General features: G+C 41.0%; 1 protein-coding gene across 4 annotated transcripts in view; it reads left to right on the plus strand.

Annotated features, from left to right (window-relative positions):
- Window positions 1-480: 480 nt before the first annotated feature.
- The window catches only part of LOC137151901 (OX-2 membrane glycoprotein-like), a 41,561-nt gene continuing 17,384 nt past the window's right edge, over window positions 481-24,657 (plus strand). The window contains exons 1-2 of one of the 4 annotated variants that reach the window (XM_067546402.1): window positions 481-2,297; window positions 19,428-19,543. In XM_067546402.1, coding sequence (XP_067402503.1) covers window positions 19,471-19,543 — 73 coding nt within the window. In that variant the 5' untranslated portion in view covers window positions 481-2,297; window positions 19,428-19,470. Of the gene's footprint in view, window positions 2,298-19,055; window positions 19,544-23,031; window positions 23,322-23,953; window positions 24,283-24,657 lie in introns of those variants that run through there. The other 3 variants (XM_067546400.1, XM_067546401.1, XM_067546403.1) reach the window with 3 other exon arrangements.

The following is a 24,657-nucleotide window of genomic DNA, read 5'->3' on the forward strand; positions in this document are numbered from 1 at the left end:
CAGAAAGAAATCCAAGACTGTGAAAACATTTTGGTCAGTTAGGATGTAGTTTTATTTAGAGCTCTAGTCCCTCTTCTTACATTTTCCCAGCCCATTTGTAAAGCCTCATTTCAATGACTTTTAGTTCCTTTGGTCTGAGTCGCTCAAAGAAGGAAGTTGAATGTTCAAATCTCATTGAAAGGCAATGGCAATTGGGCAACCTTGTATGCTTTCAGAAGTCTCAGCCTAAATCATGCCACATAATGTGCATAAGGAAGGCTCACATATTAGTTGCAAGAGGCATAATCCAGCTGTCGAAGCACGGGACAGGAAAGCACCAACTCATGTGCCGTAATTTTAGGTCTCGCACTTCGTGCTTCATTTTTCATGTAGTGATAGAGTGAATGTAAAAGACAACACAAAGTAGTTAAACATATACTGAGATCGTTTTAACATTTAATTTTAACTATTTTTAATGTACTGTTTCTGTTTCAGAGTAATAGCGGAGAGACTCTGAGTCTACCACAGCTACTTGAGGATATGTGCTTCCTGTGATGTGAATTAATTTTATTGTTTGGAAACGTTTCTGAAAAATATGGATCTATTGTGAATCCTATATGCAATACAGTAATGTTTAGTAGTTAATGTGGTATATGTATCATAGCTATTTACTCTTGGAATACAGCAATCTCCTTCTTCCCTGATTTCCTGACACTCACTCCACCCTTCTCCAATCTTGAAGCTTTGTTGCCAAAAATCTTGTATCTTGCCTTATACTGACCATGGTCATCTGCTTTTGAAATCCCTTCACTGGTTTTAAGTTGCCTTATTAATTGAATCCAGACTCCTTGTTCTTTCCTTCAAGTTCCTTTCTATCAGTCGGCTCTTCCCATTTGGCTGCCAGTCACATTCTTCTCTTTTCTCATATCAAGCTGTCCAGGAAGCTGCCCGCTTCATTTCTGTTTCCTACACTCGCCTACTGGCTTCTCTGATGCTGACTGCATCCACCATTTCATCCCTCAACCTGAAATCCCTCTCAAAATCCGTTCCATGCAAACTGTACACACTTAAATACTTTACTGTTTTACTGATTTTTAAAATGACCTTCATACCCTTGCTTTAGCCTCTCCCGAGAACTCAATCTTGTTCTCTTGCTCATCCTTTCCTTTTGTCTCCCTCCCTGCAGAGATGCCTGGTCCTGTTTCTTGCCTTAATATAGATTTTGTAAGCTCTCTTTGGAGCAGTGAGTTCATCTTTATTGGTACTGTGAAGTGCTGGTACGTCTAGGAGGCTCTATCATTGTCCCATGGCCTGGCTCTGCAAACACTTAGACACAAATATTTCCATTGAGTTCATGGGACAAATCAGTGGGATTATTGATATGAGTAAATTTAAATGGCATGTAAAGTAGTTCATGTCAGTGTCTTTCAAGTGAACTGAGTTTTGCGGTACCCCAAAGGTATGTAGGATAATTGTGCTCCTCAATAACATGTTCCAGTATGCAGAGTTCTAGGAATTGCTTATGGGTCAATATAGCTGTTTACTTGTTAATTTAATACAATTAGTTCACAAAGTGTGTCAAATGGCAAATATTTGATACAACTATAAATTTAAAAAAAATCAATTTCTTTGAGTCCATATCCTGATTGTCTGTCCCCAGGGGTCAGGAAATGCTCAGCAAAACTCCATATACAAGTACGATGTATGGCCATGGATGGGTTTGGCTAGTCTTTTGAATGATCAGAACTGGTCACGATTCTAGGCAAAACACTGGACTAGATTGGCTATTGGTAACATCAGGCAAGCCCTATGTTTCCAAGCATGTCACAACAGCAAGTCACTATGTGATCATTTAATGAAAGTCTTACTGCATTTGCACATAGGAGAAAAATTAAAGAGAAACTTAACTATGAATTTTGTGACTCGTGGGCTGAAGAGGGAACTTCAGCATTATACTATTGAAGTGCAACTTCCTGCAGTGAATTATTCTGAGTTTTTGAAGTTCAAAGGTTTATATTGAAATGTGAATATTAATACATTTTTACAGACAGATTTATTTTAGGGAACTTTATGGCATTATAGTAGGAGATAAGTATATGGGAAATAATCAGTGTTTTTTCTTAAATTTGTAATTTTTAGAAAATGACTCAACTGTATTTCATGAATTAAATTATTTTTGTGGTACTATTTAACATTTGTTTTGTTGTTTTATCAGTTCTAGCATTTGACTGGTGACTTTGAGCTGAAAGATGACCTTAGAGAGAGAGCTGTGCAAAATTTTTGTAACCAAACCTGCAATGACTCAAAACTTGGGCCAGGTCAGTTTTCAGATGAGTGAGCCTAGTCAGTGGTGTGAGATAAACGAGTGAATCACCTGGTTTGCCAGTTTGTCACATGGCTTTGCCGTCACCACATTGGTATGTACAGTGTGGCCATGGCTTCATGCGTCTTTGCTTGGTGTTGGTTCTCAATTTTAACGTGACTAATTTTTAATGCACCAATATGGTATTTGTGCTTTTTGAGCCATATTCTACACCTAGGCAGCATGGCCTTCTCATTCTTAGCCTAGGGCAGGATAAAGTTCACTCCCGCCCTCATAGAAATGACAGGTAGTCTGTCCCCCAAAGCAGCAGGCCACGACAATCTTCCAGAAACAATGGGAATCATGCACAGCCCCCTTGTCTTTGAACCGCTGCTTGGTCCTGTGGCTCATGGTCTCTGGTGACTGTACCTGCCTTTGAGCCCTGCAGGGAAGCAGCACAATTGCTCATTTTTCTGTGTCTGTTTTCCCCATGGGTTTGGTGAGAGGAGTGGGAACAATGTTGGAGTGGGAATCAGTCAGAGACTCGCTGCTCTCCGGTCCTCCCCTTCTCCCAGGTGGCTTTGCCATACTTGGAGAAAGGAGCAGCTCCCAACTGTTGTAGTAGAGAGTAGTGCTCTGCATATACAATAATTAAAAATAAAAGATTGTTTTTAAATTGCTCTTTACCTTTTTTTTGAGTTTAAATTTAAACCATACTAGACAAAATAATATGCCAGATGAGCAGGTTTTGATGTTCTCCAACATGAAAATATATAGTAATTTGGCTGGTATATTTTTTAAAAATACTTTACTAATTTGAATGTAATGTCCAAGATCCTAGAACCAGAATGAAACAGATGAGCGAGCATAGTCTTGAAACCGTCCGTAGTCCTCTATACAACATCAAATAGTAGGTGGTAGCATGTTTTTTCTATAGTGCTCTAAGTGCAGTTCTTATCTCTGCTGGGAAGCAGAAATTCCAGACGGAGTTAGGACTGCCTTGTCTTGCCTTGCCTTAACAATGTCTGTGCAATGCTGGCAGAGTTTCCGTGACTCATGAGTCCTAGCTGTCTTTTCAAAGGAGTAGCGTGGAGATGTGGATGTATGAAGATGAATGAGCTGCAAGGGGAGGGTGGAGTTAAGCACAGGAATGACAGCGGTATTGTCAGCAATTCTATACAAAGGAAGTTTAAAACCAGACAAAGTACACCTGATGGGTTTTTCCAAATCTGTTCTAATACAGAATTCAGAGACATTCAGATGTTCAGGCCAAGTTACAGAGATCTTAGTGTCACAGCATTAGTCTTTCTAATCTGTTTAATGTTTGGCTTTCAGTCTTGCTGAAGTTGCAAGAGAAAACGAGTTCACCTATCTCATTTGGTAGACTGTAGACCTTTATTCATCTCAGAAATGTCAGATTTGTCTGTCTCTGAAGAATCCCAGGAGTGGAATAGTAGGGAGGCGAGGCTCTTGCTGTCCAGGACTAGTTACATTTTCAAAACTGCAGGCAAAAGTGTTGACTCCATCTGTAGGTTGTGCGGTCAGTCCTCTTGTCACAAACAGCCCAAATCTGCAATAGTATACGATGCTGCAAACCACAAGTGCAGTGACTTGCAAGAGCTGTCTGCCCATGGAGCTCCCGTTGGAAGTAATGGGAATAGCGCATGCATTTGAAGGCAGAATTAGGCCCTTGGAAGGCTCCATCTTCCTTCAGGTGATGGCAGTCTGACTAGCTACAGAATTATTTGTACAGGAACCATTAGCAGTGCAATTTTCATTCATTCAAATCAAACTGCAATAAGACTCCTTTCTGAGATCTGGATCGCAGGTTGTAAAACCACTATACAATGGTCAGATTAACCAACATAGCTCTGCCCCCACACCATCCTACATCAGGACAAGCCAGTGCAAGAACAGTCTAGGGAAATGGAGCGCACTTTAAGTCTTTGTGTTTTATAATTTAAGTAAGCTAGCATTCTGGTGGCTACCAATGTCACTGAAATTTTCACCAACAATTGGGTCACTGGAAATTTTTACTAGTCCTTTCTAAAATAAATTGTGCAGTTATTAAAAACTCTGGAAAGAGGACTGAAAGCCTCAGCAGTTTCTAGTAATTAAGCTCCTAAACTACTATTCAGAGACACCATCTTGCAATGGGCAGGGACTGTTGATTCCATTTGCTTTGTTACCCAGTATTATCTTGTGTATAATGTGTGATTTTCATTGTGTATTAAATATTTTATGGAAAAAATAGTCACTTCAACAATGGATGGCAGCGTTACCTTAAACTCTGTGTATGTTAATGGGATGCCCCCGGATTTATTGTAAACGCTGATGTGTCTGGGAAAATGGTTTGGAAGGCAGCATCCTACTTGCTTGGATATTAGAATATGCAGGGTCCTTTTGGTGCAATAAAGAGAGGTGCAGGTTTCCTAACTTATCAGGATATAATCATATTCATTGTTGTCCTGGAGGCTGGGAGAAGTCACTTGCTTGGCAGGTATGTTGATGAAGGCATATTCAGTATCATGGTTGCTGTCTGTCATGGTGGGTTTTTTCTTAACGCTGTGATTGATGGTGACGTAGCATATCTCATTGGAATAAATCAAGTCTCTTTCATCAAGATTATCCTGATAATGAGAGAGAGAGAGAGAGTGCAACATTAAAAATGTCTTGCTTTGCGCTGACACTGAAGACTATACAGTGAGATGAGACTTGTGTGGTAGCACTGTATTGCTAACCCAGTACTGCATTGCTGATGACAAAATTCATTCTGTGGCCAAATCCGCAATCATTTCAGTATTGTGTAGACTGCAGTTGACCATGCATAGGAGCATCCAAATGTGTGCTTGTTGTCTAATGGGATGTAAAACTGCAGGCCTGATCTTCTGGGTCATTAAAGTTTCCCACCTTGTTTTTGGTGCAAGTGAGACAGTTACCCCCCATGTCCTGGTCAAATTCTAACTCAGGCATTTAAGTTCTTACTCTGGTAGTTACTCCTCCAGTTTTAACTGGATACATACAGTGTTATTCTTTTATTCCTGCCCTAAGCAGTTGTGCAGTTTTGCTGAACACTGGTAAAGAGGTAAATTGTGCTTAGAAGACTATTCAAATGCTGCTTGTGTATATACAGGGGTAAATTCAGAGTTGAATACAGTTTAAACCGGTGTAATTTACACCACCATCTCTCTTCCCCGCAATCAATATATACATTAGCCTGTCTTACATTTACCCAGTCTAGAGCACAGCTAGAATAATTTCTGGGACTCAGATCCACTTATTGACCACACTGGGCCAGAGGGAAGGACCCAGATGACACTGCCATTTCCATTTGCTCCGGCTAAATCCCAGACACCACCTGGGATGTGAGACTTTGGTTCCTGCTGTCTGTCATCCCTTCCCTTGTGTGTCCTTTTCCTTCCCCGCCTTATTTCTTTTTGCTAGCCCTCTCCTTTTGCCTTCTGTTTAGTAAGTCTGGATTAGCTGGCCAAGACTGCATATTTTGAAACACTGCTGTCAGCCTGTGTCCTACACAGCCCAATGCTAGTATGAGTTTTCCAGATCTTGGAGTGGGCCTATGTTTGCTCTTGTACTGGGAGTGAAAGTAAGAGTCAGTACCCAAGACAAAAGCTGTGTTTTCTATCTTTGTTGTTCTTTTCTCTCCTTTTGTGTCTTAAGGGAAGCAGGATCGGGTTTTAACAGCAGCAGCTTCAGCCCATCTCAATTACTTCTTTTCCCCCCACGAATCTCCCTCCCCAAATAAGTCATTTACCATTCTTAATATCATCTAAGAGCTCCTCAGGCAGGGGATATTTCCTTCCACAAACTCTATAGAGGTGAAGGGAAAGGGAACAAGGGCTTATCAACCTGAAAGTCTTATTTAATATTTCAAAGGTCTTAACTGTTTTCCTGTATCTTAAATAAAAGGTTATGGATTTTAATAGCATGGTGGTCACGGGAGTAAGCAGGCAGAGGTCTCTGTGCTCAGAACCCCAAACCACATTTAACTGTTGTGTTGTTCAGTGACAGGGTCACATTAATACTGTTGACTCTCTGGGCCCATTAATTCTGTCAAAGTTAACACAACAAGGCCAAGGGACCCAGAAGAGTGAAGAGAAGCAGAAAAAGTTACAAATAGGAGAGTGGAAGGTGCAGGTAGAAGTATCACTTGCCCCTCTTAGTTGACCGGGACCATCTTTTTGCGTTTGTTCAGTACTTACCATAGCAGGGTCTTTGTTCATGGTGGGAGTTCTTAGATGAGACTCCTATACAAATAATTAGTAGTACACATTGGGTTAGGACTTAGAACTAATTTTTTATGTAGCTGTCTGGCCAGATTGGACGTGCTCACTAACAGCATTCCCTAAATGGGTACTGGGACAGAATGTGTCAATCACAGGGTGGCTGGAATCTGGGACACAATAAATCATTCTCTTAGTGGTTGTCTTTGGCTGGCAATGCAAAAAGTGGAAGCAGCAGCAGCAGCATTTCTCCTGCTGTGGCTGTGAAATGAGAACATGCAGATTCCATGGTATCCATGAGTCATCATCACTGAAACCCACATTTTTCTATACTTCCTCCTCTTCACCCTCAGCACCCTGATCTGAATATTAGCATTGACTACTTCTGCTCTATAAAATACACAGCAATGTGAGATGGACCGGTTTATATGTGCTTTGATCCAGCTGTTTTCTGCTCATCTGCAGGTCCTTACCTACTGAAGGGTACACCTTCAACCCATCCTTCCCAATGTCAGGAATCTAATCTGATTATTCCCCTTTTCTCCCACGTTGGGTATTAGGAAAGTCCTATCAAGGTCACTCAAAGATTCACGCTTTACTCTGATACTGGCAGGTTTAATCAAAAGCTCCAAAGCACTGTCTTAAAACTGCACAAAAGCTTTGGTTACCTTAGCAGCAGCTGAGGAACTTCTGTGGACCTGTGCTGGAGAGAGAGAAGCAAAATGTGTGAACTTCAAGCCTTTGGCACAGACTCATCATGAAGGCAGGAGAGAGGAAATGCAAGAGACTGGCTATCAAAGGGACAAGGAGAACTTTGTTCTATACCAGGAGTCACACATACAGACCTTGCTTCATCAACACGATGGCTGGAAAACTACCAACCAGCGTATAAGTGACTATGGAAAGAATCGAAACTGAATAAAATCCACATGTATAAGCAGTTTCAGTTACCTTTCTCTGAGCTTAATGTGGATTTCAGACTTCTCTCACTCCATTAAAAACATAGCTCTATGCCCTTTGATGCTTTTCCTTTTGCTTATTGACTGGGGAGGCTCAGAGACTGCCCCTGATAGAGATGGGAATCCTCTGTAGTTTCCTAGCTCAGTGACTGTATAGCTGATATTGCATAATCTTGTCATCCTCAGTGACGTATGATTTTCCCTTTTGCCTATATAGTTTTATCCTGCCTGTGTTTTTGTAGTGAATATGGGATGTTGTATGTGGCAGTATGTACGTTAGCTGTTCTGTATAGTGCTTTAGTGGACTGTGCAGGGTCCATCTTGTTGAATGTTTCTGTTCCGCTTGTTAATGTGTCAGTGGGGAATTGATAAGGACCACATTGACAACTGATTTACACTTCAGAACATGTGTTTTGTTTCTTGTTCTTAGGCTTGCTAGAACTATATGTTTCTGTTAACTTGGAAAGCCAACTTTGAGTTTTGTGTGCCTAAAATATACATCTAGTCTAGTGTAAGTCAGTTTTAAGGCACTGAAAACAGGTATTTAGGCTCTAGCGTGCATCTTTGAATGGCTTGCTAAATCTTTGGTAAGACAAAGCAATGTTTGCTTTCTGATCTCCTAATACCCAAGATGGACGAGTACTCACTTAGGGTGCCTAAATGTGGATATCTTTCCCTTTGAAATTAGTTTCACAGTGTTTTATCAATACTAATATTTTATACTTCAGCAACACCTTCCATCTAGAGATCTCAAACACTTCAGTAATATTACTATTAGTATTTGTTGAGCACCAAATTGTGGTTGCCACTGAATGGGATTAGGAGGAGACATAAATTCTGCCCTCAGCAATTGGTCTAAGTAAGTAGTAAGTATTCCAGTGCATTCGTGGTAGGGAAATATTATGTCATTAAAAGAAAAGGTAATTGATTTCAGATAAGTCACGTAACCTTGCTATGCGTCTGAGTGGGACAGTGGCAGAACCTGTGCTGAAACCCAGATGCTCTGACTCATGTTCTAGCCACTAGACAATTCCTCCCCTTTTCTGCATTTGAATTATGAAAAATATTACTCAAGACCCGATCGTCCATGAATCCTCAATTGATTTGATTCTTAGAGTAAGGTTGTGAGCATGAGACTTTTGACCAAGCCTAAAATTCAGGGAAACTCATCCAAAAGTATCTTTTTTTTAATTATTATTTTTATTTGCACCTTTAACCATGTATTCCTTTTCAGGACCTGAAACTTACCTTAGGTTCCCTTAAAAGCCAGTCCAGACTAAATAAAAGGTTTTCAAAACACCATGAGTCATCGGTTCATCAACACTGTGAATTTTGTCACGTTTGGGGGTTTGTTCTAAAAGACTTGCACAATTCTATATGTGTTCACATGCTGACGTGCATATGCTCAGGCACGTATGCCAAGTGCCAAAACACTCATCCATATTTACAGTAATATTAATAGCACTACCACTTGTGTGTGGATACAAGTGTCTGCACCCACTTCCAAAAGGACAAGCATGGTGCTGTACATGTTGGTACAAACTGTAAGTGATTAGGCACATAGAGTTGTGCAAGAACAGTGGCAGATACCTGACCTAATGCAGTAAACACCCTCTCTTTCATGATGCTTAGTGATCTGGAATTCTTCCTTGATTATCTTGTGTGATCCTAGAGGCCTTAGAATTCCACCTGTCGTGTAAGGTGGCTTCCCTTAGTTAACAGTGAATTCCCATAAAATAGATGCTCCCTTCCTGCAAAGGTATTTCAAGGCTAGAATATAATTGTTAGTAGTGTAAATGGGCTGTATCCACCATTATTGTAAATGCTAGAGGCTCTTCGTGTATAAATATGTCCGTAAACAGGAACAAAATAGTTTAACTTGCATTCCATGGGTGTGCCAAAACAAAGGTAATTGAAAAATCAAGATAACTGGGGAGGGTTTATGATAAAGCCAGCACCCTTCCAGCTTTATCTTATCCTCTGTTGCTAGCTGTTTGTATTACATGCTCATGTCTCATCAGTTACACTCATTTTGCATATCCATGCAATGCCAAATAAATTCAGGCTGTGCTATTTTCTCTCTCTCACAAGTAGGATGAAAGCATAACTACCTGCTAAACTGTGGGCCTGTATAAAACTGACAGTTGTAGGCAGTAGGCACTATTCAGAGTTTGATATGCTCCAAGATGAGTACAAATTCTACAACAAAAAGTCCATGTTGAAAACAGCCCTGAATATCCCGCATGTTGTTACTTTTTCTTTAGTGTAAGTCTAGTGATTGCTCTATGGAGTGTGGCAGGGGGGAGTATATTCCCCATCTGTTTCGAGTGCTTGTGCATAGACCTTCAGCCTGATTGGGACATGCAATGCATGAGAGGTTTTCCTTAAGTGTCATGCTTATTTATGATAATTCTGACATACCACATTGACAAAGACATGGCAATACAAATAGCTACATGTTGCTTTCAATTTCAGTACCGTTAGGAATGGCTGGCACTGACTGAGAGGGGAAATCCACTGGAGCCCCAGCCTTTACCACTCCACACCCACGTTTTGCTTACCTTTCCTGTGAAAGCATCTCTTTTTTCTCCTGAAACGGGCAAATAATTCTTGGCTGCAAAATAGAAATAAAGGGAGGCATGTTAAACTTCGTAGTGATGGAGGTGGCAAAAATGTTGGTTGGATTGAAATTTTCTCTCAGAAACTGTCACAAATCTCTTTTGCTAATAAATAAATATATTTTTTCCATCACAGAAAACATTAAAATGATATCTCTGCCTGCCTACCTGGAAGGCTGTAGCCAGTTTCGCTTTGCCAGTGAAAATGACAGAAGCTTTTCTTGAAGGATGCTAAAGGAGAGTGTTGGGGCGCTCTGCCTCCTCTTAGTTCTGAGGAAAATGAGGCAGAGCACTGAAGCCCTGATTCTGGGCGGAGACTCAAAAAAAAAATCCTTTTGTCATGGAAATAGATTATTTCCCCCCCCCCCCCCTCCAGTTCTAGCTGATGGTACCGCAGCATTTACTTTCTCCATCCAGAAGCATACAACCTACAGTGATGGCTTGCTCTTTTCTCCCCAAGATAGGTTGAAATGGGGAAGAGCTGGGGAAGATAACCCTCTTGATCTTTTTCCTCCTGCCCTCTCTCTGTGAGCATACCTTCTGGTGCATGGAACTTTTAGGAAAGGAGGGAAGAAGGCGTAAACCATGGCTCATTGTCTGTGGGTGAGCCTGCCAAGAGAGTAAACGGGGGCATTAATCTTGGCTCCCGTGGTAGTAGTGGTGAATGGTCACAGCAAAAAAAGTTGATGCCCCTACAGGCAGACATGATTTGCTAAGTGGGCAGAGGAAGAAACTAGGAAATGGCAGATTCTGACCACATTTCATGTGGGTGCATGGTTGCTGAAACCTGGGGGCTTGTCCCCAACCTGGTAGTAGCTTAGTGTTAGAGTGAGATCCAGAACGCTCGGAGCTCTACAGAAAAGACATACAGCTCTGGGCTCCTGCAGGTAATTGGCTCCAACACAGTTGGGTAAGTTCTGAATAGTGAGAAATAGCTCAAGAAAGTTGGCGGTGGCAATAGGCATTGAAACGGATGGGGCGGGAAAAACTTTAAAGGTGCTGTAAGGGCTGATAGTAACCCTGAAACAGGATGTGGCAGGAAGACAAGTCAATGACAGCCCAGCGCACCTTCACTTTTGATAAAATTATCAAGCACTGTATAAGTCCAAGTGCTAATTATTATTAGTCCTAATTAATAGCCTCACAACAAACTCCAAGTCCGAGAGGTGGGTGAACCTCATGGAACTTGAGGTTTTATGACACTAATGAAATCTTTTTGGGGGGTCTGCAGGGTTCTCAAATTAGCAGGTGCTTGTTCCTGCTGATGGCAATCCCAAAACTTCTGTTGAATTCAATGCAAGTTACACTGGCTATACAAGGTTTTGATTTTTTTCATCCAAGGTTTAAATATTGAATGAAATCTTTAATGCTCTCAACAAAGAGCTTAAGTAGGAGTGGGGTCTTTGGAGCAGGGACTGTCATTCAGTATCATCTACTTCAAGAGATCCAAAATCATAATGTTGGCCCACACAATCGTGATCTATAATATAGTGGCTTTGGTCTGTCTTTTAAATGCCCCTACTTCTTCCCACTGCGTGTGTGACAATAACCATTGCCTGCTCTTCCAAATGTATTGGGTAAGGTGATTTTTCCCCCTGCTTCTGGCCAGCAATTGATTCTGTCCCCAGCCTCCAAAACAATCCTGCTTCCTCATCCCTCCCTGTAGTTCAACACCCAGTCTCAACTCTGCTCCTCTTGAGGTTCTGCGCCACCTCTTCCAAAACAGGTGTGTGCGCAGTGGGGGACTGCCCTCCCCCTTCCAGGTTGGGGAAACTGCTCCAGGGGCTCTTCACTGCCTCTTGCCCCTCCCCAGGCTGGGTGCTGCAGGAAGGGAGAGGGGAAAGTGCTGGAACAGAGGGTCCAACCCCCCTCTCCCCCCGCATTCACAGGAAGGAGTGGTGATGCTAGCCTTTCTATTCCCTCCTCCCCTCCTGTGACAATGGCTTCAAGTTACTGAGGGGAGGGAAAGAGAACACTGTCTGAAGCAGCTCCGATTGGTTGTTCAGTCCCAGGAGGTGGGCAACTGGCACAGACAAACAGAGGGCCTAAACCCATTTGGGCCGCTGGAGCGTCTTGCCTCAGCGCAAGACTAGTCTCCAGCCCAGCAGAAATCCCATCTCTCTCAAAAGATTTGGCAAGCCTGGATTTGTACAGTGGCTACCACAGTAGGGCCTAATCTGACTGAGATCTTTGTGTGTCACTGTAATATAAAAGTTACATTACACACAATAAAACTACATTAAAGGAACACTATTAAGGTTGCAAAGTCACATGCTCAAACGATAGGAAATGTCAGAATTAAGGCTTCCTGTGAAAGCTTAATTCAGCCTCCTTGAGCATATACTTTATGATGCAGTCTTAAGTATAGGATACTGTTTTATTCCACAGGACCCTGCTTTATTCTGTGATTAGGTAGTTATTCAGCACTATTTATCCTCCTCCATTCAGTGTGTGGTCCCAGGCTTGATTTACCACCCACCCTGCACTGAGTATGAAATAGTTAATTTTTCGAGTGTATCTATAGTGCTCTCACTAGGAGTGCCTCACAAATGTTAATGAATTTACCTTCACAGCACCCCTGTCAGGTGACGTGGTATTATGCTCATTTTATAGTCCATCTGTATTTTTAGGCACCTAAACATCTTTGAAATCTTCCCCCATGGCTGTTTCTCTTTTGATGTAGAGAAGCTGTGTGTAGGACTAGTGCGCTGTCCTACAAGCCTCCCTGTGTTACAGATACAGGAAGTGGCTAAGTCAAAAATAGAAATGTACAGCTAAAAAATAGTCTTAATGAGGGAAAAAGACCAAGTATGGGGAGGGGAATGAAAAGTACAAAATGGGGCCAAGAAACATCATAGTGGAGGGCTGAGTGTGTCTGTGGTTTAATAATCGGATGTGAAATATTTTAGCTCTAGGCTACAAGTTCCCTTCCAGCACTTGTTGGTTCTGAAAAGAATTAGTTACTCTGGTAACGTTACTGTGGCTTGTGTAAAATGAGTTCCTGATCTCAGTATAGTGTTTGGTCGATGCACATCTCAAAAACCACTGGACCAATTGGTACTGATTGGCACCCACTTCAGTAATCACCGTGACGATGCCAAGGACTGAATGGACTGAAATAAATGTCCCTTTCATTCCAAAATGTGGGCGTCCTGGGTCAGGGTGACAGCATATTGAGGGGCGGCATTGCAGCAGAGTGTGGAAAGCTTATCCCGTTGCTGTACAGTACAGACCTATTGAACAGAATGTTTGTAATGGATCTTAGGCCAGCAATGAGATGCTCTTCTGGGTAATCATGATTAGAAGTTTCAGGACTATGGAGTTCCTACCCACCTAGCATTTTTCACTTTCTCCATGTGATCAACGTTCCCAAGGTCCCAAAAATGTATTCTCTTTGCTCCTGGCCTGCACTTTGGGAACAGGAAAAAGAGGCAGCTCTTTGGAATCCTTCCAAAAAATTACGTGATGTTGAGACAGGACACAAAGGTATGTCTACACAGCAACTAGACACCTGTGGCTAGCCCGTGCTAGCTGACTTGGACTTGAGCTGGGTCATTGCTGTGTAGACTTCTGGGCTCAGGCTGGAGCCTGGGCTGTAGGCAATGAAATAGCCTCTTAGCCTGAGCCCCGCAAGCCCCAGATAGCTGACGTGGGCCAGCTGCAGGGGGTTTTTGCTATGTAGACATACCCTTAGTGTTGAGTGGGGTCAATATATACTTGATGATGTACTGGATGGAGTACCAGACCTTTCCAGGAGTGCGTGACTGTTCATGGCCACAGATTGGCTACCTGAAAAGACATATTAATCCTAAAACAGTTATTGAGATTATTATTTAGCCCAAATAGCAGCTGTCTCTGTTTTCAAAACAGAGGATCCTTAGACCTACTTTGATCCCTTTTGATGACCATAAAATCCATGTAGCCAGGCAACCTCTTCTCCAGTAGAATGAATTTCAGCAAAGCTCTAGATCTTTACCATAATAGGCATATTAATTCAAGGATTGTTTAATGTGGGATCAGACCTTCTCATTGTTGCGAGTTGTCACTCTAGTCCTTCAGGGTTGTGCGGGAAGTTGGGTGATGGATCAAAAAGAGGGGGATTTCTCAGCATTGAAGAGATTATAACTGAGAAGTGGTCAGAATCAGGATCCTTCCTGCCACGTAAAAGCAAATGGGCCAGCCCTGATGGTCAAACTGAGTCAGGTCAGGTGGTGATAACAGCTGTTCTTGGTTGTGCTCTGGAATCATTAAATACAATCTGTCATGGGCAACAGAGAGCACCTCCTGTGAGACTGACTTAACTGATGGTTTCATTGGCTCCATCATTAGGGAATCTGCATTGGCATTAGACTTGTCCACATTTTTCTCATTTGATGCTGCTTGAAAGCACGTGGGTAAAATTTTGAAGCGTGCCTAAGTCCCATTTCCAAAAGGGACTTAGGCACTTACACGCCTACATGTCATTGAAAGTCAATAGGCTTTCTGTTTTTAAGTGCCTACGTCATTTCAGAAAATGGGACATAGGATAAAATTTTCAAGAGTGCTTGATTTTAACACTGAAGTTAGACAGGATGTGTAGTAAGGTGACCATTTCTTCCAGTCCTCTCATTACTCCCAGAACTGTTGCCAAGTGCTTTGTCCAAAAGATTGAATTTTGGGTAGTATGTTTTGATGCCAACACCGAAGGGGCTTATTTAACTTCCCTAAGATGTGAGCAGAGCCATCAGCCATGATAGTACTCTGAGGAAGCATGGTCTTTTTTTGATCTATTGAATGTACCAACCAAAAAAAAAAAAAATAGCAAAGCCTTTTTTCCCCTTAGAAGCTGCTTCCATCAGTTTGTGTCTATATATGCATCAGCGAGGAAACCACACACGCTTCCCCTGCATCTTGTTTTCAGACAGTACCCACCACCTTCTGTGTGGTGTATGAAAATACAGAACAAGAAGCAGGGTGGTATTGTTCAGAAGCATGGCTAGAAAGATAATAGCCATTGTGGTAAATGAGAATGGATTTGTGGGAAGTGCATGTATGAGAAGTGACTTCTACCATTTTGAATACTGGCCTTTTACAGCCTGGTGAATGGCTAAGTTCAGTGAACGCAAACTGTGTGCCATGGATAGCAAGGTCAGAGATCTACTAGTAAATGGTATTTTATTGCCAACTACCATGAAAAACCTAAACTGCCCCAATCCATTGCAGTTTGCAAACTGCAGTTTTCACCAAGCAAACCTCTTTGTTGAATGAAAAATAATTACTTCCCTAAAAGAAGACTCCACTGTCTCCAAAAGTTATAAAGCAGTGTATCTGGCTCTGACTGAATATTCACACCCTACACAACATTGTACAAAACTAAGAACTCACTGGTCAATAATATGATGAAATGTGCGTAGCAATATTATATATAAAGATATGAATTCCCCTTGAATAATGTTGGTAGCACATGTTCAAACCCATGTAGCCCTGATTAGGCAAGACTGGTCAAGCAGGTCTTAAACAAAAGAATGTGTGTGTACATCAATTTACGAATAAGTGGTAAACAAGGTCCTTGAAACAGCAAGAGGAAGACCAGGCAAATCTTCATTTTAACAAACAAAAGCATGAAGCCTATTTCATGATGACACCCTATGTCTCCATCCTCACAGCTGGAAAGAACTTTATCCAAGGGGTAACCCTCAGGAAAATGCATTTTAAAGGGTGACAGAACTATAAAAGTCAGGGGCAAAACCACTCCATGTAATGTCTCTCTATCCAGCTCTCTCTTTTCCACCTAAGAAGACAAAAGAAAGAGACTATAGACTTTGGGAGCAGATTCTGCCCTGAAACTTGGTCGGCAATGTTGCTGGGAACCTGTGGTAAGAATTTTACCGTGAACCAAGTCTAAATTAAATGTAGAAAGTATTTTATATTTATTTCTCTTGTAACCATTTCTGACTTTTTAATACCTTAGATTTTAAATGAATATAAGTATTATCTCTTCGTAGTTAAATAATCTTGTTTTAGTATTTAATTAAAACTAATCTAGTGTTGTCTTTAATCTGAATGGTGAAAGTAACTTTTTAAGAGTAACAAGGAGCAATGATCTCAAGTTACAGTGGGGGAGGTCTAGGTTGGATATTAGGAAAAAAAAATTCACTAGGAGGATGGTGAAGCACTGGAATGGGTTACCTAGGGAGGTGGTGGAATCGCCATCCTTAGAGTTTTTAAGGCCCAGTTTGACAAAACCCTGGCTGGGATGATTTAGGTGGGGTTGTCCTGTTTCGAGCAGGGGTTTGGACTAGATGACCTCCATAGGTCCCTCCCAACCCTAATCTTCCATGATTCTATGACAGGAGCATTGTATCTAATTCCTATATAAAAAAAGAAAATTAAATCAATATTAGACCCACTCACCTCTAATGATGATGTGTTCTGACATCTTGTGTCAAGTCACTTAAGGGACACTAGTTAGGTTTAAAATTTTAATGTATATTCTTACTTGGTTACAAATTTTTGAATATAACAATTGAAACAACGGTAGAAAAATCTGGATTACGTTCTATCATTTAGGCTACTTACTTTTGCAATTCACCAATCTTGGAATAGATCATTTAACTTTTGGAAACATCCTACTTCCCTATGAGTTCATACTGCACCTGCTTGGGGCTATAGGAGTATTACCATATTAAAAAAAGTAGACTAGAAACTAATTCTAAACAAGAAGAAAACTGACACTTTCAAGTCTTTCACAATATTGCCAACCCCAAATTTTCAAAAATCATGAGTCAGCCTCACCAAAAATCCTAAATTTGGCTTAAAAATAATGAAATTGTGTGAAAATAATGGATTTGGTGTTCTTTTTATAGTAGAACCTCAGAGTTACGAACACCTCGGGAATGGAGGTGGTTCAGAACTCTGAAACGTTTGTAATTCTGAACAAAATGTTATGGTTGTTCTTCCAAAAGTTTACAACTGAACACTGACTTAATAGAGCTTTGAAACTTTATTATGCAGAAGAAAAATGCTGCTTTCCCTTTATTTTTTTAGTAGTTTATTTAACTGTATTTGCTTTTTTTTCTTTTTGTCTCTGCTGCTGCCTGATTTCATACTTCTGATTCCAAATGAGGTGTTTGGTTGACAGATAAGTTCGTAACTCTGGCATTGGTAACTCTGAGATTCAACTGTGTTTGCCTTCTGCTTTTTGAACCTTTTAGGGTGCACTGGGATGACATTTTGAAGCTTTCTTCACAGCCAGGAGGGCTAGAAACTTAATTGTCCCTTAAGAATTAAGGCTGAAATCATTACATAGTACTTGATTCCAGGAACTGGGACTTTAAAGAAAATAATTATCATGAAACTCGTGACAAAATCATGAGTTGGCAACACTGCTTTCACTTCTATTTAAAGGCTAGTTACTTTCCAGAAGGCTATTAAACACAACCCTACAGTGATTGAGTTGCAGTTGTCACAGGAGAATATTTAAAACCAACCACCAAGAAAATTCCACATTTTAAAGTTGAGAAAAAAATTGAGTCTTCTGAGGTATGTCAGGGTCACTGCAAGCAGAAAAGGAAAATAAACAGGAGCTCTGAGCAACAGTTCCTCTTGGAAAAAAAATTGGAGGGTCAAATCTTCTAGTCCTTAATCAGGTAAAACCATCAGCACCCCTAGTCATAGATATTAACGTGCTCAATAACTATACAATTCATACTTAAATATCTGAGCTATGTTATCCAGGGCCACACATTTTATATGCATTAGCACAGAAACTACATTTTCTCACATATTCTGACCAGTGCTGAGCACACAGATGGTGCCCAGTGAATAATACAAATCATGACAATAATCCTCAACTTTAAGAACTCTGTGGATGCAATTTCTGTTCTTTATTCTGGAATTGGCCTGAAAACAGCTGAAATCCTAAGAAGTTGAGGTATAAAAACATCTGATACATATGACACTTTTTCATTGCTTCTTTTTCTCAAACTCAAAACAAAAAATGACCAAGCAAAATGGTTTTTGGTTAAAATGTAAAATTTCACAGCAGCCATTGCTCTACAAGCCAGCATGGAGCAGAACCTGCCATCCTTTGTGGGTTAAGTGATCTCCTCTCATCTGACTCTTGCTCTTTCTCTTTCTTTCTTCATCCTTCCTGAACTCTGTGCTGCTTTTCATGCTGTCAACCATGATCACCTGGGACCGTGTCCTGGAGTTTCAAAGAACTGGCCTTCTTGGTTTTGCTCCCATCTATGAAAGTCCTCTTTTTTTGTGGCAGCATGCAGCAGAGATAGAGGCTGGTACAATGGATAGGGAGCTAGCCCTGAGAGATCTGGATTTTATTTCCCCCAGGGGCTTCCTGTCTGACCTCAGGCTAGTGCCATAGGGACAGAGTTTCAAAGGTTTTTAGGTGCCCAAAAATGCAGCTATGCATCTAGTGGGGTTACAAGCACCTAAACTTTTAAGCACTTTTGAAAATCCCACTAAGTGCCTAAATACCTTTGAAAATCTGGCCCTTAGTCTGCCTCAGTGGCCCATCTGTACAATGGGGATAACAGCACTGCTCTACCTCACCGAAGAGCTATGAGGAGAAATAGGTTAGAGGCACTCAACGACAATAGCGATGGGGCCGCCACATAAGTATCACAGTAGAGTGGGGAAATTGTCTATATCACTGCTATCCCTTCCCTTGGTTCTGGCCTTTTGTTTTCACCTCTCCCCTTCACTTTTCTCAATGAAACCTTGGCTCAGAGGGCTTGGCTCTGTCTCTTACGCCAATCTTTGACCATAAACTGCTAATGAACCTACCTTGTTTTTGGTAGGCAGTTTCCCATCCTTCCGAAGGATCTCAGCAGCTCTGGAAAGCAGATAGTTGGGTTTTTTCTTTTTCTTCCTGGGTTTTTTTTTTTTTTTTTTTTTTGTGTGTGTTTTCTACTAGGAATTTTGTGAATCAAAACCTGACGGGAAGATAGAATCACTGTCCAACACCAGCTGCGTGCTGCATCCAAATGCAATATAACAAATCTCCACTGTAGATAATCTCTCTTGACAAGTGGGCATGCGGAGGGGAAGACACAAGGGAGAAATGACTAGTGTCACTTCCTGAGATGCTGGAGTGAGAGAGAAGCCAATTTGTTGCTCATGGCCTCTACCTTCAAATGAGGAGAAGCTGAGTTGTCAGACTAAAACCACACCTCTGGGTTTTCTCACCAAATACAAGCCACAGTCTCTGGTTGTCAAAACTTTTCTGAGAAACAGTGCGACAAAAGCTAGCTTTGAAAATATCCCAACAATAGCAACAACTGAATCTCTGATGCATTTCGTTTTTGCTTCCTTTTTATGGTTTCATCAGGACAGCAGCAGAAAATTTCTCCTTGCGTTTATTCGTTTGCTTAATGCCACTGAAGTTACAAGAAAGAATGAGAGAGAGCCGAAGAACGGAGGAACCGGAAAGAAAATTTGTCAGAGGTGAGAATTCAGGGACCTAGTGCATCTTAAATAAGCCATTATATTAGAGATCTATTGATGGGGGGCAGGGAAACAATAAGCATGAAGTGCTGCAGCAATGTCACGTGAAATGCAGGTCTAACTAGCAGGGAGTGGTTAGCTGGAGAATTGACTTTCGAAAGATGATTTCACAGCACATGCTGCAGGGTGCATGCCTGTGACCCCTCCGGGATGAGAAATGTGAGCTACTTATGTGTTAACCCTTGTTAATTAACAGTGGAAATTGTAACCTCCTATGACACACAGTTTTTCTGGTTCATGCCTCCTGGTGGTATGGCATGGTTCTGCAGGCACCCAGCCTTCTACTTACTCCCTCTGGATCCTCGCAATAATTTGCTCAGAGGCCAGAATAGTTAAAGTACAGTTCCCTCTTGTGAGATCTTATTTATTGAGCCTTTCCAAGATTCTTTGGCCTCCTTAGCCTGCTCACACTGTAGGTCTCCAAAGCCCAGGATGCATTTAAAGGGATTACTATGATGCTTCAGCTGCTGTACCTCACTGCTTGCACATGTTCAGTCTAGCAGCACTTGAACGTGGCATCAAAGATCTTCCTTTAGATGCAGAATTCTTCACTTCTTCCTGTTGTAAGCTGTTGTATAGGGTTACAGTTAAATAGCTGTTGCGCCTCACCCTAGGAGTGGCTGAAATTCTGTGGTGGATGAAGTGAGAAGGCCTGTTTCGAGTCCAGCTTACTGGCAGCTCCTTGACACAAGGCACTGAAACCCCAGTTACATAACTCTCTGCCTTGTTAACCATGTCTATGCTGCATGGGTACAAGATCTGAGCCTATCATGTATTGGAATGTGGCTTTTGGTTCGGAGAACAGATGGATTTTTTTCCTAAATGCGTTTGTTCTGCAACATTTTTCAGCTGTTTCATTCGTGGCCTAGGTTGCTTAGATGGATGCTTGACATGAATCCCATGGCATTGTTACTGTTCTGTGACTGGGTGAGAATAATTCTGAAGTTGTCTGTTGATTTACTTGGAACTGGAATGAGAATCTAGGTCATTATAAAAAGGATTAGGATGTGCAACTGAACATGAAGTTAGGAGAGCAATAAGAGTCAACGTGGTGTTCCTCACATAGTTTCTCAAACTCTTACAGCTTTGCTTTTGCCTAGTTATTACCACAGTATTCCGTGTATTAGAGAAGATCCGTTCCTTTGTACTATATAATACTGTATACTGTATATCAGTGTTGTCCAAAAAACAATCCAGCTACAATATCCATTCTTCTGACTTTTACCATGATGTTGAATGGCTATTTTTATTCTTCCATAAAAGTTTATTTACTCTGGGTGAAAAATTTTTTGAAAGGCTGCTACAAATTGTACCCAAACGTTAACTTCCTGCCAGTGGTGCTGGAACAATTTCTATAGTGGGGACGCTGAAGGCGGAAACTATGTATTTGAGTTGTTGTTGTTACTACTTCAAGCCACGGGTTGCAGCAGCACCCATGGTTCCAGCACCTATGCTTCCTGCAAATAGCTATTGAAATTCTAAGTGGTGACCACAGTAGGGCTTTAACACATACTAAAATGCAGCTCCTGTTTTGATCACGAGGTGGTGCAGTTCGACTGGAGAAGCTTCAGTTAACTGAAGCTTGTGAAAGTTGCCATTCACTGTATCTGTCAAGTCCTGTATTATAATTATACAACACGAAATTAAATGAAATCTTGGCTTTTCTCTCTACAGATCAGTGTCCCATTAGAAAAAAAAAATGTCTGTGCAAAGTCCAGACTTGATGTAAGTGCATGCAGATTAATTGACTTGATTGGAGCTGGGCAGGCTTATTAACCCAGGTATGAGAAATTCTGACACCTTGGGAAATTACAAGTTGGATATTTTGTAAACTAAAAAATTCACCTGTTCAGAACTACAAGTTCTTCCTGTCACTTACTTTGGATCAGTATCCCAAGATTTCATTTCTGCAGCTTAAGCTATTTGAATTTCTAGCATCTGGAAAATTAGGCTGGAAATCTCACACAAACTTAAATTTCAAGTACTTAAGACTTTTGATCTGGCCAGAAATGCTGCATGGGCAAAACAGCGTCCTAGCAGGAATCCAGCAGCAGAGGGGAGCACTGAAAACCAATAAATGGAAAGAAAAGATAAATCACGCTGTCAGGATCTCTTTATTTAAAAAAGGGGGGAAAAAAGTGTGAAGTCATGAAGTGATTCGGGTTTGATTTAAAGCGCTGATGAAATATTGTTTGTGCCATAACAGTTTATAAAAGGTAGGTCATCTGGTCATGAGACAGAAACAACACCATGAGACTCAGGTAAGCAAGTGACGCTTAAGGACCAAATTCTGAATAGAAAGTAATCAAGTGAAGTCTCACTACAAACTGTGAGCAATCCACAGGTTGAGATTTGCTGCCTTAAGCTACTGAAGAATTTGCTTTATCAGCAAATTAAGAGTTGTCTAGTTGCAGACAACTAACAATAAACTAAACTAACCAAATAAAAGGTTCACAAAAATAGGCTCTACCACAACATCTGATGACGTAGGCTTGTATTATCCCTATAGTACAGATGAGGAAATTGAGTCTCAGAGAGAATAAGGGATTTATTTAAGTCCATGCAGCAAGTGAGTGGCAGACCTTGAATTAGAATTTGGGAACACCTAGCTCCCAGCCCTGTGGGCAGTCCACTAGACCATGCTGCCTATAGGTTTTAATCATCTTTTACGTGGGATCTAATTTGTGGTTCAGAATAAGAATTGGCCAGAGTTGTCAAATTGGCTTGGTACCCACAATTACAACTGTGTGAACCAAAAAAAGGGGGGAGGCAGGGGAAATCATTGTCAAATGAAACATTTTGTTCAATTTGAAACTGGAACATCTTTTTTCGTTTTTTAATATTTTTCTAAAATTGCAGTAAAATCCCGAGCAAAAAGTGGTTCTGACTAAAACGAGGAAACGTTTTGTTGGGAAAATGTAAAATTGAAACATTTTGATTTTTCCTGATTTTTTTTTTTAAACCCAAAACAATGTAATGAATTTGACACACATTTGTGAAATGTTTTGGTGGACCCAAATCTGCATTTTTGAGCCCCCCCAAAAAAAAGTTTTGGCCAAAAAATTTCACCCAGTTCTACCCACAATCTGCCCCATGTTCTCAGGAGTTCAACACCCAGCATGTTACAGTGAAAGCTGTTGGATGATGAGCACTTAGAAAAACCTGGCCTTTTATTTAGTTGCCTACGTGGGAGCAGAGCTCTTTTGAAAATCTGACCCTGGGTTTCTCTGGAAGTCTAATTTTCTGCCTTCAGGACTTTTCAGAAAGCATTACATAGAGTTAAACCACAGGGCTATTGTATGTAAAACCCTCATAAGTAGGTGTCAATCATTCACAGTCAAAATTCAAAGGAAGAGTAACATAGAGTTTTGTAGTAAACAAACATTGAATGTACACAGAAAACATTATAAACAGTATTTGGAATACTGTGAATAACTTTTAATAAAAGCTAGCAGGCAGTAAATCTATTGGTATTCCTTATAAAGCCACCCCTCCCCTTTTGTTGTTTTTGCTTTTGAATATTAGGTACCAACATAACATTCACACTTCAACACACACAAACACATTCCCTTCTGATCTTTTTTAGAGATGAGTTCTCAGTCTTTATAATATCTAATTCTTATATAGCAATTTTTATCAACAGATCTCAAAGAGCTTTACAAAGGAGGTCAGAAGCATTATCCCCATTTTACAGATGGGGAAACTGCAGCACAGGGAGGTAAGGTGACCAAAGTCAGCTAGAAAGCTAATAGCAGTGCTGTGAGCAGTAGGGATGGGATGGTGCTTCTGCTCCTCCCTCTTGCAACACCAGGTCTTTAAAAGGGAGTTGGGGGAAAGGGGAGGGGAAGTTTGATTTTTCTAAGGACAGACCAAAAAACACAATTATCTTTTTTTATTTTAAATCTTCTGATTTTGGGGGCTCTCGTGATTTTTTTATCTTTTGAGTTTGGTAATCAATACTGCCTGCAACACCACTGCGATTCACATACACCTGAATCCTAATTTCCAACAAACCCTTTCTTTTCTCTTTTACTAAGCTCTGTCCACACACTTCAATCCACATTTGCATGACCCTCTGCTATTCCAGCCTATGTTTCTCCCAAGTAGACGTTCATCCTGAACTATGGAGTTGTATGGTGGTGTTGGGAACGTGCTTAAAACCTTCAGAATAATAATCCTTTTTACCTAACGGCAGATTGAAAATCAGATTCTCCCTCCCCCCTTCCCACCACCCCGAACGTGCCTTTCCACAAGTGACAGCTAAACTTCCCTTTCCCAATACCACATCTTTTGGTTCTCTGTGTTTTGTAGCCAGATGAACACACAACTGCGTTTATCTTTGTGTTTCAGTTTGCATAAATGCAGAGGAAAGATCATGGATACTCACAGCCAATGCTTTGTTTTCTGAATTAAAAGGCAGCAGTAGTCATGGATCCAACCAAGTTTCAGCCTCATCTGTGGGAATTTCTCAGAGCTAGAAAAAAGGATATATTAACAGTGCATAAGGAAATCATTTACTGTTACTGACGTGATCTGGAACATCCCCAAATAAAGCGTGTAGTGTATAAAAAGGGAAGTTGAGAACTGAATGCCTTCTCTTGCCTGCTCTTCTGTTGATCTCCTAACTGAGATGATATTCACATACCTTTTCTTCTCTGGGGTCTGGGCGATGGCAGCAGGTAAATTTTCTGTTCTTTTGGCTAAAATTGTGTGTGAAACTTTATTGACCAAGCATGCTGCCAGTCTGGTAATGCACAGTTCTTATAATATCTTTGCAGAAGTAGCCCTTGCTCCTCACTTACTACCCCTAATTAACACCTTCAGTGACATAACACTTCTGACACAACTGTGTTGTGCTTGGTGACATGGCTTTGACAGAAGCTAAAATGAGCTTGCTATTGCTGCTTCTACTCCCATTGCATTATTCATGTTTGTGATTTAATTGATAATGTTGTAGTTTGATTTAAAAGGAATGCATCCATTAGCTCGAGGCATGTGTATGTGTTTATTTACAAACGGCAATATAGCAAAAATCCTCCCAACAGCCCACCTAA

Source organism: Emydura macquarii, unplaced genomic scaffold (genome assembly GCF_026122565.2).
Source record: "Emydura macquarii macquarii isolate MOO-44397 ecotype Brisbane River unplaced genomic scaffold, CSIRO-AGI_Emac_v2 contig_1119, whole genome shotgun sequence".
Classification (NCBI taxonomy): domain Eukaryota; kingdom Metazoa; phylum Chordata; order Testudines; family Chelidae; genus Emydura; species Emydura macquarii.